Source organism: Glycine max, chromosome 8 (assembly GCF_000004515.6).
Source record: "Glycine max cultivar Williams 82 chromosome 8, Glycine_max_v4.0, whole genome shotgun sequence".
Classification (NCBI taxonomy): domain Eukaryota; kingdom Viridiplantae; phylum Streptophyta; class Magnoliopsida; order Fabales; family Fabaceae; genus Glycine; species Glycine max.
This window is the reverse complement of record NC_038244.2, coordinates 1,481,796-1,494,638: the sequence shown is the minus strand read 5'-3', so window position 1 is coordinate 1,494,638 and position 12,843 is coordinate 1,481,796. Positions and strand designations below refer to the sequence as shown.

General features: G+C 35.3%; 1 protein-coding gene across 2 annotated transcripts; it reads left to right on the top strand.

The window, feature by feature from the left end:
- The first annotated feature begins 391 nt into the window (after positions 1-391).
- Positions 392-10,692, top strand: LOC100818675 (uncharacterized). 2 transcript variants are annotated; one of them, XM_041017885.1, is made up of 9 exons: positions 397-776; positions 859-3,453; positions 3,534-3,637; positions 4,397-4,466; positions 5,794-6,579; positions 7,437-7,639; positions 8,646-8,772; positions 9,350-9,556; positions 9,937-10,692. In XM_041017885.1, the coding sequence occupies exons 1-9, from the start codon at positions 621-623 to the stop codon at positions 10,078-10,080; spliced, it is 4,392 nt and encodes a 1,463-aa protein (XP_040873819.1). In that variant the 5' UTR covers positions 397-620; the 3' UTR covers positions 10,081-10,692. The 2 variants fall into 2 exon arrangements, 1 of the variants encoding a protein (XP_040873819.1); XR_005892501.1 differs by lacking the exons at positions 9,350-9,556; positions 9,937-10,692 and having other exon boundaries at positions 392-776; positions 7,421-7,639.
- The last annotated feature ends 2,151 nt before the right edge of the window (positions 10,693-12,843 follow it).

The window sequence follows — 12,843 nt, the reverse complement described above, 5'->3', positions numbered from 1 at the left end:
TGATGAGAAGAAGAAAAAAAGCAGTAATGTATGTGTTGTTATGATCACGGAATCAATAATGATAAATGAAAGAGATAAAATAAAAGAAATAGAAAGTTGAAGGATAGGGGGAAAAGAGAGAAGAAGAAGCAAGTTGAAAAAAGAGAAATTAAAAATATTTTTAATTTTGGTTTTGACTAGTGTGGAATTGTAGATGCAACAACTCACTTTTAAAAACAAATTTGATGATTAATCACTTCTAAACTCTCTCTATACATATGTATCCCAATAATTTAAAATTAATGGAAAGACGTGACAGACGTTAATTGAAAGAATTAAAAAACGAGTTACTTTAAACTTTCCAAAAATAAACTGTACAAAAGACAAAATAGTAGGATAGGTTGCTTTGGGGATTAAACTGTGTGTTAAGTGTTTACTCTAAAAATAATATGAATCTAATCCAAGCAACCACGAATAGTAGGTTCTGAGGGCTAAGTTCAAATCAAGTGTCAAAACAAAACCCCCTGGATTCAAACCAAAGCTCGTTAATCAAAGTTCGCAAACGGAGTGATCGAGTAATAAAATCACATATGTGTATCCGTTATCTAAGAAAAGCAATGAAGTGAGAAATTTGATCATCAATGAAGTGCAGATCGGTGGCGTGCATATGGTCCGACACGCCCTTCCCTCACCGCGTCACCGCCGTCGCCGCTTTACCCGAACCTCCGACTCCGACCTTTTACACCGCCGGATCCAATGGCTCCGTCATCTGGTGGACCCTCTCCACTTCCCCACCGGTATTTTTCAATTTCCACTCTCTTCATTTCAATTATCTAATAATAATAACAACAATCGCTAAGAGCCAACTCGATTTTGCAGCAACTTAGGGCGGTGGGCGTGTTGTGCGGTCACGCCGCACCGATCACCGATCTCGCCGTTTGCAGTCCCGTCGCAGATGCAGAACACGTTTACGGTCCAAGTGGAAGAAGTAAGTTCAGTGCGTTGATTAGTGCGTGTTGCGATGGTTTTTTGTGTGTTTGGAGCAAAAACAGTGGTCATTGCCGGTGCAGGAGGAAATTGCCACCTTGGGTTGGCACTCCCCGCATAATTCGAACTTTGCCTTCAACGCCGAGATATGTCTGTATAGCGTGTTCTTTTGAAGGAAATGAAGGAGTAATTGATAGAGAAACTCAGCCTAGGAAGCCTCCTAAATGCACTATTCTTATTGTCGACTCGTATTCGCTTTCCATTACCCAGACTGTGTTTCATGGAAGTCTATCCATTGGTCCAATTAGTTTTATGGCACTAGTTTTAGGTGATGACGAGAAGAGGAATTCGGTTTTTGTGGCTGATTCTGCTGGGAGGCAGCAGACGGTTTTGATATCGGAGGATCGAGGGGAAAGCTTGGTGAGTTCGCTCGGAGATAAAGGTCAATCGGAGAGTTCTTTTTGCTATGAGGGATTGAGTGGTGTGGAGCAAATTGTTTCAGTTTTAACGTATGGGAATGCTGTTGCTTTTATATTGAAAGATAGGTGTGTGTTTAGGTTGTTAAATGGTGATAGTGTGATTGGAGAGGTTTCTTTTGTGGACAGTCTATTTGGTTTGGATCGGGGTTCTACTCAAATGTATGCTATTGGTGGAATTTTTCTTGAAAGTGATGATGTGGGGAATATGTGCAATGCCAACGAATATGGAAACTCGATTACAGTACAATTTGTTGTGTGGAATAATGTAGGTCATGCAGTTATATACAATGTGTTGTATCAGAATGATGTTTTTAAATGTGAACCTCATTCTGAGATTCCTGGTACTCATTATCAACCTGATATGAGATTATCTGTTTTCTTCCTACAAGTAAATCAACATCTTGTTTGTGTCAAGTCAGTTTGCCTTAATCATGAGGAGCCTTTACTATGGAGACCACTTGCCACAATCTGGTCGACGCATGATTGTGATGATGAACCTGGTAGATTGTACCGTCAATGCAGAATGATCAGTGATGGTGTATCTTTCATCAACTGGTTTGAGAAATCGACTCAGCTCCAGGGACTGGATGGGCTAGAGACTACGCCTACTTTTGGTGTGAGTCCAAGTTCGGATGATGTAGACAACACACATGTGGATAGCATGAGTAATTATTATGCTTACAAGGGGAAGGTAGTTTCTTCTTCCATGATTATCTCTGAGAACCTCTTTACTCCTTATGCTGTTGTATATGGTTTTTTAAGTGGAGAAATAGAGGTTGTAAGATTTGATCTGTTTCACGGGATTTGCTTGGACGATGCAAGTTCCAATCCTGATGAAAAGTCTACTGCATGCAAACAGTGCTTCTCAGGACATACAGGTGCTGTACTTTGTTTGGCAGCACATCAAATGATGGGTAGGGCCAAAAGCTGGAATTTCAAACAGGTTTTGGTGTCTGGAAGTATGGATTGCACGATTCGTATATGGGATCTTGACACTGGCAGTCTTATTATGGTAATGCATCATCATGTGGCTCCCGTGCGTCAAATTATTCTTCCCCCTTCTTTGACTGTGTATCCTTGGAGTGATTGCTTCCTTTCAGTTGGAGAGGATGCATGTGTTGCTCTTGTTTCTCTTGAGACTCTGCGAGTGGAGAGAATGTTTCCTGGACACATGAACTATCCTTCTAAAGTTTTATGGGATGGAGCAAGAGGTTATATTTCCTGTCTCTGTCAAACACATTATGGAACTTCTGATGCTACTGATTTATTATACATTTGGGATGTAAAGACAGGTTCACGCGAGCGAGTCCTACGTGGGACAGCTGCACATTCAATGTTTGATCATTTTTGTAAAAGCATCAGCATGAATTCCATATCTGGCACATTGCTGAATGGAAATACATCAGTCTCTTCATTACTTCTTCCAATAGTTGATGATGCAAAATTCTCTAACTCCCCATTAAATCGGTCAGACAACTTGCTTACTTCATCAAGGTCGTCACCAAGTATTTCAAATATGACTGAGCTGAATTCTTCCAAAACAAATGCAGGTAAAGGAAATTCAGTGATGCAGAATTCATCCTCTCTGATTGGTCTTTTGAGTAGCAAGCTTCCTATCAAATGCTCTAGCCCATTCCCAGGGATTGTGTCTCTGTGTTTTGATCTTGCATCATTGATGCTTTCTTATCCAAAGAATGAGTCCATGGAAAATGGTGGTGGCAAGCCAGTGAATATCAATATGAAGCAGCAGGGAGTTCAGGAGCAAAATCCCAGCTACCATAATCCAGAAACTGTAGAGGGGCATGACTTGGTTAGCCTATTTGAAGAATACTTACTTCGATTTAGCTTGTCATTTCTACATTTGTGGAGTGTAGACAGAGAGCTTGATAATTTGCTGATAAGTGAAATGAAGCTGAGGAGACCAGAAAATTTTATAGTAGCTTCTGGTCTGCAGGGGGATAAAGGGTCGTTGACATTGACGTTTCCTGCTCAGAGTGCTACTCTAGAGGTAATTTGGACTGTATGTCGGGACTTATTTTCTTTTGTCTCATTTCAATAGTTCCTGAGACATTAAAAACCACATTTCAGCTCTGGAAATCATCATCTGAGTTTTGTGCAATGAGGTCATTGACGATGGTGTCCCTTGCCCAACGTTTGATTAGCTTGTCTCACTCTGGTTCAGCAGCCAGCAGGTATAGTGGAAATAGGTTATCTGTATTTCCACATTTTCTTTGCTTTTAAATGAAAATCTTCTAATCATGTCTTGCGTTAATTTTTTTTTTTCCATGGAGGAAACCCTTTTTTCTTCTAAACTGAACTTATCTGGGATACATACTTCAAGTTTAAGCTTTATAAACCAGATGAAATATTTTTTAAACGCTACTAAGTTTCAAAATCCTATTTGAGGTTCTTCACAAACTGGAATAACCATTTTTAACTTACATAGTTCCAGGTGTTATGGATCTAGTGCTCAGTTTCTTTATGTTTTGCCGGTGAATTCTTGGTATTATTTGAAACCTAACATTGTCTTGAAGTTTTTCTTGCAACATATAAATATAACTTCCTAATAGAAAAATGGTGAAGAATGATCAAATGAATAAAAATAAAAAAATGCCCAAATTAGCGTGGACACCTGGTTAATGAGACAGTTAAGCTTGATATTTTTTTAAAAAAATCTTCTTAATAAAAAAATATTTAGTGTATATAGGCTAAATAGTGGAGGTTTTCCATGCCTGGTTCTCATGATGCTTGCAAAGATTCTCTCCTGTTTTTGCCCCCTTACTAATTTGACTTTTACTGTGGGTAATGGGATTTTTGTGCGGTTTTACAATGTGTTTTTCCATTTTTAATTCTGAATTCTTTAATTTATCAAATAATTAGTCAATTTATTTTCTCAAAATGCACTCAATTAGAAAAAAAAATGTGCTGATGATTGATAGTATCATATGCAGTGCTTTAGCAGCCTTTTATACTCGGAATTTCCTGGAAAATTTTCCAGATGTGAAGCCACCTTCATTACAGGTTGTAATATGTAAAAGTGCTTTTGTAGTTCTGTAATTTTAATCTCAATTGACTTTACACATGTCCTATATTATTTGTGAGTTTGTCGAGAATATGTGATAAATTTCGATGCATCATACTGCATTAGGCATGAGCCAACTCTTAATAAGGAGGAATAAGGTTTGGAGGGAATATTCCAGAAGAAATAATTAGTAGGAGGCTAGTGATTTTGTTATCGGTGGTTTCAGGGTCAGTGAGGAGGTTAGGTAGTTTAAATTGGGGAAATTGTAATAGGAACGCATCTTTTTGGTAAATAATAGAAACTATGATTTTCAGTGGGAGAAGGGAACACCCCCTGTAAAAGAATTCTTCCTCTTGTATTCTACACTTCAAATACAAACATCATTCTTTCTACCTTTGTCTGCCTTTCTCTCTTTCCTATTTCTTTTCAATTCTTGTCAAGCTTAGCCATTTTTCTTTGTTTTAGAATCTTATGCTTTATTTCTTTTTGCAATATATGTTATTGCTTTTTGTTCAATTTGCATTCTTGCAAGACAATTTTTCTGGTGTAGTGCTGCACATCTTAGGAAATATGTGTCACTTTTATACATTTCTCAAAAAGGAAAAGAGTTGCTTGATAGTCCAAAAACTATAGTTTAGAAATTTATGGAAAGAAAAAGGCCATTTAGGCCAAGATATGAGAGCAGTAGTTTGATGCCAACAGCTGGCATGTATATGTACCCTAGTGGGAAAAGGCTTGGGGTTGTTGTTGTTTGTACATCAGTACATCTGACATGTATCAGGCGCTGGTACGCTTAGGTACTTTTGAGGGTACAAATATCTTTTTTCTGTCTCAAATTTCCTTGTAAGCACACATTTTGGTTTTAAATAACTAATTGGCAGTTGAAACTTATACATTGTATTTCTTGGACAAAGCTCCTACAAAGGGAGTTTGTTTTCTGAATGTTGTATGTGCCTTTAAAAATTAGTGGGTTAAAATTATGATGCACTTTAAATAAAATCAAGGGTGGATACATCCTTACTTTCTCACTTCTGAAACAAACTCACTTTAGAGGAGATTTGTCCATGTTTCTTGAGTGTTTGAGATAGCTTAAAATCTGGCAGTCTAGTCCATTCTCTTCGCTGCAGCATAACATTTTACTAAAGTATTTTTTTATTTTTATTTTTTGTTCTGTTAGATAATATTGCTGGAATGATCAATTCTAATGTTTGATTAGTATTGTAGTTTGTCATATTTTGGGTGGTTGACAATGCTCATGCATTATTTTATTAAAAACTTCCCAATTACTTGGTGTCAAGTTCTGAAGGCTATCTCCTCTTTTTGCAGCTCTTGGTGGCTTTTTGGCAAGATGAAAGTGAACATGTGCGTATGGCTGCGCGCTCTATATTTCATTGTGCTGCCTCTCATGCTATTCCTCTACCTCTATGCTATTCAAAACCTACAGATTCAAACAACATGGGTTCCCAAACTGGAAGTAGAGACAAACATCTAGGAAATATGGCAGAAGAAAGTATATCTCCTAAGGCAGAAAATCAAGGAATTTCCCAAGATGAGGAATCCAAGATACTTGCTTGGTTAGAATCATTTGAAGTGCAAGATTGGATTTCTTGTGTTGGAGGAACAAGTCAGGATGCAATGACATCTCACATTATTGTTGCTGGTGCACTGGCTATCTGGTATCCTAGTCTTGTAAAACCAAGTCTTGGCATGCTAGTTGTTCATCCGTTAATGAAGTTGGCTATGGCCATGAATGAGAAATACAGCTCCACTGCTGCTGAGCTCCTTGCAGAGGGCATGGAAAGTACATGGAAAGAATGCATTGTCTCTGAGATTCCTCGTCTGATTGGGGATATTTTTTTCCAAGTAGAGTTGAGTGGTCCATCTTCCAAGTTAGTGAAAGAAATTTCAGATGCATCTTTTTCTATTAAAAAGACTTTGGTGGAGGTTCTTCTTCCAAGTTTAGCTATGGCTGATATACCAGGCTTTTTGACTGTGATTGAAAGCCAAATTTGGTCCACTGCATCTGATTCACCTGTTCACATGGTGTCCTTGTTGACTCTTATAAGGATCATGCGTGGTTCTCCAAAGAATTCGGCTCAATACCTTGACAAGGTTTGCAAAGCTACTTGTTACCAAGACTAACCTGATTTTCATTGATGTTTTGGATAGATTCATCTTACTGCTTCTAGTTCTAGATTGATTTTTCACCTGACTTCATGTTTTTGGTTCAATATCTACTTAAAGATGTTCATTTACATTTATTTCTTTTCTTGTTTGATTATTGTTCAATTTCCTTTTGGTAGATGTGAATCCCTTAAATTAAACATATTAGCATATCTTATTGTGGACTGGTTCCTTTATTTAGGTGAAGGACTATTGTTTGGAGAGAATTATATCCAAGGAAGGTTTAGAGAGAAATAATGATACTTTATTATTTTAAATGTAGATTTTATTTTTAAAAAAATAAAATTATATTTTATATTTTTATATCAGATGTGTTTATTGCCAGGGGTAGAGGGAGACCCAAAAAAATTATACGCAAAACAATCAAGGAAGATTTAAAGGTTGATAAACATGCATGATTTGTGACAACATTATGGCATCCTTTGTTCCATGTAACTAAGCTCACAAGTGGGAAAACTTTTGTTGTTTTATATACTAATGTTGACAGCAAGAACTATTTAGTATTTATGTCTAGCAAACAGAATCTTGTCTGTATCTCTCTAAGTTCTTCATTTTAGATCTAAATTTGTTTTTATATGGGTTTGTGTACTTATAATGAATTTCCTATTCTTATCTCTTATTGCTGTTCTTTTCTATTCCTGATGGTTGGGAGCAGAGTGATTTTCTATTTTGAGAGGCTATCATCTTTTTGTACGGAATCATCTGCAACATAGGATTTGCTAGTAGTTTTGTCTGCCCCTTAAGATTAAAGCATGAATTTTTGTGACAGTGCGTCAGATCTGCAGGTGGTCAACTTCATTTTACAGACTATAGATCCAAGCAACTCAGTCATGCGGAAGGCATGCTTTCAGAGTTCAATGACAACTTTAAAGGAAGTTGTACGTGTATATCCCATGGTGGCTGTCACTGATTCATGGACCAAACTAGCAGTTGGAGATGTGATTGGAGAAATTAACAACGCAAGAATTAGGGTTTATGATATGCAAAGGTATTACTATTAGTATTCAGACATGGACTGTAATTTTTAAAATCAGAATAGGTTCAGGCTGAAATGTTTACATTCTCTCCAATTGTTCTGTCTCTCATGTACTTGAGGGGAAAAAGAGAGGTTTTGGTGGCCCTATAGTTACTGCTTTGTTCCACCTCTGATTGTATCCTAAGTAGCTGACTGCTAATTTTCTTTGCTGATAATTGTATTCTTCAAGGTCATATTCAGAAAATGATGGAGAAAATCACCGTATCAAATACATTTGGTGACATTTGTAAATCATCATAACTGTTTTAATTTCCATTTTCAAATAATTTGAGACTAAAATGTTCATTCATTTAATACCATCATTACCATGCGTAGGCTATGGATGATATAGATCAATTTTTTAAGACCTTAAAGGATTGACTGAAATAAATTAGAAATTGATTATGGACCTGACCTACTTTCGCAGTTCACATAATAATGGTATTTATAACTTGTTAGGATCCAATTGTAAGGTATGGGACTTGAGTTCCATATTGGAAGTTTGGGATTCTAGTGTGGGGTTTATAAGGCCTTGGGCTCTTCAACTACAATAGCTAGCTTTTGTAGTGTGGTTCACTCAAGGTTCTTATCAGTTGGTATCAGAGCCTTTCACCATGTCTAGGACTAGTCAAAGGGCAAGTCCACAGCCAGCCCACATGGGGCACCGGGGCTGCGGAACATGGTGGGATGTTAGGATCCAATTGTAAGGTATGGGAGTTGAGCCCCACATTGGAAGTATGAGATTGTAGTGTGCAGTTTATAAGGCCTTGGGCTCTCCAACTACAATAGCTAGATTATGTGGTGTGTTTCTGCCATGGTTCTTATCATAACTTGTTTCCTCTCTCTCATGCTCTCTCCCTTCTATGATTCGATTTTTGAAATTTCTGATTCAAAATGTTGTCTGCTTGTGTTTCTTCTCTCCATGATTTCTGAAGAGATAATAATTTCTTAAAATGGAGATCCTTCATTTTTTATGCAGTGTGACAATGGTAAAGGTTTTGGATGCAAGTGGGCCTCCTGGACTTCCAACTCTGCTCCCAGCAGCAACTTCAGGAACAATGTTGACTACTGCAATTTCAGCACTGAGCTTTTCACCAGATGGAGAGGTACCAACATATTGTGTTGATTAAAATCTTGACTCCTTGGTGTTTCATGATAGGATCTAGTTGGTAGGTTTTGAATTAGCTATCCAAATTATGATATATAAAATTTTTGTTTAATTTAGAAAAAAAGAATACATAAATTGAATAAGAAATTGAAAGAATTCACTGTCAATTCAAATGAAGAAAAAAAATTTGTTTCGAAAGGATATCAATTGCTAAGATTCAAAGAAAAATTATTGTATTCAGAATCTTAATTACATTAGGCAAACTATAAACTCTGATATATCTGTGACCTAAATATTGTGAGACCCACAAAATAATGTGATTTTCAATAAATTTCAATCAATAATAAAGAGTGTGCTAGATAGTATGTTGACATTTCTCTGGTGATTATTCAGTACCACTTGTAATAATTGCACCAACAGACCTCCCCATTGTGCTGTGCATCTCCCAATTTTATGTCAAATATTTTGTTATTTTTTCTCTATGAACCTTGATATTTGTACTTGCTTTAAGTATCTCAAACTGATTATTCTTTGACTTCTTTCCCTCTTATTCCTTGAACATTCTTCACTGATAGGGGCTGGTCGCTTTTTCTGAAAATGGGCTACTGATTAGATGGTGGTCACTGGGATCTTTCTGGTGGGAGAAACTAAGCCGGAACTTTGTTCCTGTCCAGTGCACCAAACTAATCTTTGTTCCTCCTTGGGAAGGATTTTCACCTAATTCATCCAGGTCAAGCATAATGGCCAATATTTTGGAAACTGACAGGCAGATGAACTTTCAGGTAATTTCTTATATATCCTTTTTTTTTACTGTCATAAACTATTTTAAGTCCATCAAATGAAACTAGAACTTGGTCTTCAGCTGAAACCGATGCAATGAGTTGTATAAATTTGTATTTAACAAGAAAATTCAATCTCTAAGTTGGATACTCCTTATTAGTTTAAGTCGGTACATGATGAAAGCATAATAGATAGTTGGTTGAAATCAGGCTAATACATTGAATTGTTGGTTGAAATGCATGAATATAAGTAAATAGTTTGGGATGAAAGCTTTTCTATTTTCACTATCTTTTATTAGCGGTGTTGGGGTCATTAAGTCATCTACTATGGCCGTAAATCTATTTCGTCTATTGAGTAATGCCACCTATATTTCCTTTTGTAGGATAATTCAAGGGATTCAAATCACGGGGACAGCCCGAAACACTTGCTTCATACTTTGGACCTCTCCTATAGACTAGAATGGGTCGAGGGGCGGAAAGTACTTCTTACAAGACATGGTCATGAATTGGGCACTTTTCAGTTATAAGCATCAACTAGTGCTGATTCTTTGAAATTTTTGCTGGGAATTTTCATTGATTCCATAATTTTAGTTGAGGCTATCATGAAACGACTCTCTAGCATCTATTGCAGCCCAAGCTAGCAACAGAAGATTTTTTATTAGCTCATACTAGCATACTGTTTGAAGAGGTATTCATTGGAACTCTTATAAGTAGAGACATCACCTTTGTGAGGATTTATAGAGATCAGCTAGATAGTACCAGGAGGCAATTGGACGGTCTTAGTGTGACTTGAGGTGAATTTGGCTATCTTTTGGATGAAATACGGGGAAAAGGAAGAAGTCAGCCTTATAATGCAGGAACCATTAACTTGTTTGCGGTTAGGGGCCAAATAATTACAAAGTTATTATTCAAAATGAGTAACCATTCTGATTGACTATTTGGTCACTATCTATGAATAAGTTAAGTAGTTTTTAAGCCCCCGAAGAATAATTGGGAAAAATTAGTCTTCATAGATAAACTCGTGCAGTCCTTTTATATATATCTCGAGAGAATACACGTTGATCTCTCCCCAATTTTACAGAGCGGATTCTTTATCCACCTTAAATTTTGTACAGGAATCTGGCATCTCGTGTAGTTTATTTGAGTGTTGTCTTTTTTTTCCTTCATGATCATATTGAGATGAACATGCCCACATAACGTTGATTGAACAAATGGAAAGCAAATAAGAAAAGAAAAGGCCATGACCGCGTGTGGTAGTTATTTTTTTGTAGAAATAAGAAATCAATTATATAGTAAAATACCTTCGATTCCTTCCTCAGATCAGAGTGCAAGTTGAATTACTACAACGAAATAATATGAAAGATAATTGTTTAACTACACCGAGATTCAATATGAAGGATAGTTTTTAAAAGGAACTGCATGAAAATGCAGGATTAAATTATCCAAGAATAGTGAGAAAGGAAGACATATCTATCTCCCGCAGTTATGGGTTGTTACCAGAACGAATGATTGTATTACCGTGGGATCATCTACTTTTTCTTTTCATATTAATAAAATACCACCTACTCTTGGATTTAGCGAAATCTATAATACCTATAATAAAGCTACACCCTTGAATGAATTTTTTTCTTCAAAACGACGCAACAAGTGAAACCTTTTAATTTTCATGTTCAGTAAAATTGTTTTTAGATTTGGGAATTACAATCTATATATTTACATTTTAAAAGTGATTACTTTTGATTAGTTGGGTCAAAATTTTCCACACTTAAAAATCACGTTTTCTCGCAAAAACATGATTTACTTTTGTTATTGTTTGGTTAAAATTTAAGAATTTCAAAATTAATTTTATAGTGAATAGATGGATTAGGAGAGAAATGAAATTTTTTTTCATTAAGTAAAATTTATTATGTTCTGGTTTAGGACTTGGTCAAGTATGACCTATAAGACTATTTAACAGACTGATCCAAATTCTTGAAATCTGAAACTCAACATCTGATGGACCGACCGCCAATGAGATGGTTATTATCTGATTAACGATTTCCATGTAAATTAGGAAAATTATTAGACATAAAAAATATCATTCACACCAACTTAATAGGTCGGATAGATTTATAAATATTTCAGTTTCAATATAAAAGGTACACACTCAAAAAACTAATAAGGATGGGACACTCTAATTTATATAACAAGCTTTATTTTTTTTGGAGTCTTCAATTCTAGAAAGTTAATATTAGTATACTCAAACAGATAATATGGATGAGACTAGCATAATCTTGAAAAAAATATCTATAAGAGTAATTATTCTTTTTTATTATTATTTTAAAAAAACTAATTCTTATAAATTTACTTTTAAAGTATTTTTTAAATATAAGTTAATTTTTATTGATTCTTTCACCATTAATTTTACTAAAATGAACCTTACTTTCTCTTTATTCCCTTTTATTATCAACGACCCACATTCTCTTGCGGCCGAATATATTTATTTCCTTTCCATTCCTTTCTTGTTTTTTTAAAAAACGTTGATCGTCACCCTTTGCAGTTGGCAACTTGCTGGACTGTCGGTGGATCGCGGCCCCACCGGCCCACCCACTTACCTCTACAAAATTCAAAACAAACTCCGGTCTTAACACGTTAGAGGGAATTCAAAATTCAAATAAATAAATTATGTAGCATAGCTTAAAAAGTAAAATGCATGCTGAAAATAAAAACTAATATATCTGATTTTTCCAGATGTGTCCAGAAAAACTCTTTACATATTAATTTACTCTTAAAATTATTCTTATTCTTATCATAAATTTTTATAACAGTCTCCACACACTTTTTCCCCTGAATTCAAGGGGGAAGATAGGAATCATAATCCCAAATAAATAAATTAATAATATCAATAGGAGAAAATAATAATACAAAATAGTTATTGATTTGATAAATTTTTTTTATTAATAGTTCTTATAAAATTAATAGTAAATATTTTTATAAAATTTATTATTTATTGCATAATTCAAAATTTAAATAATTCTTTTTAAAAAAATTCAACTGGTTTAATGTATTTCTAGATCCATTCTTGATTATATTGTTTATTTTATTTCCTTAAGAAATATTGTTTATTTTATTTCACACTTCTTTCTTTTATCTCATCTCTCTTTTATGTCCGAATTGTTATAAGAATTTGGATAAATAACTTTTCTCTATAAGCATTACACAAGGAGACTGAGATAAACTTTTCACTTAGTTTTCTAGACAAAGGACAATAGGATCCACCCATTCAGCAATGATTGATATTTGATGCATTA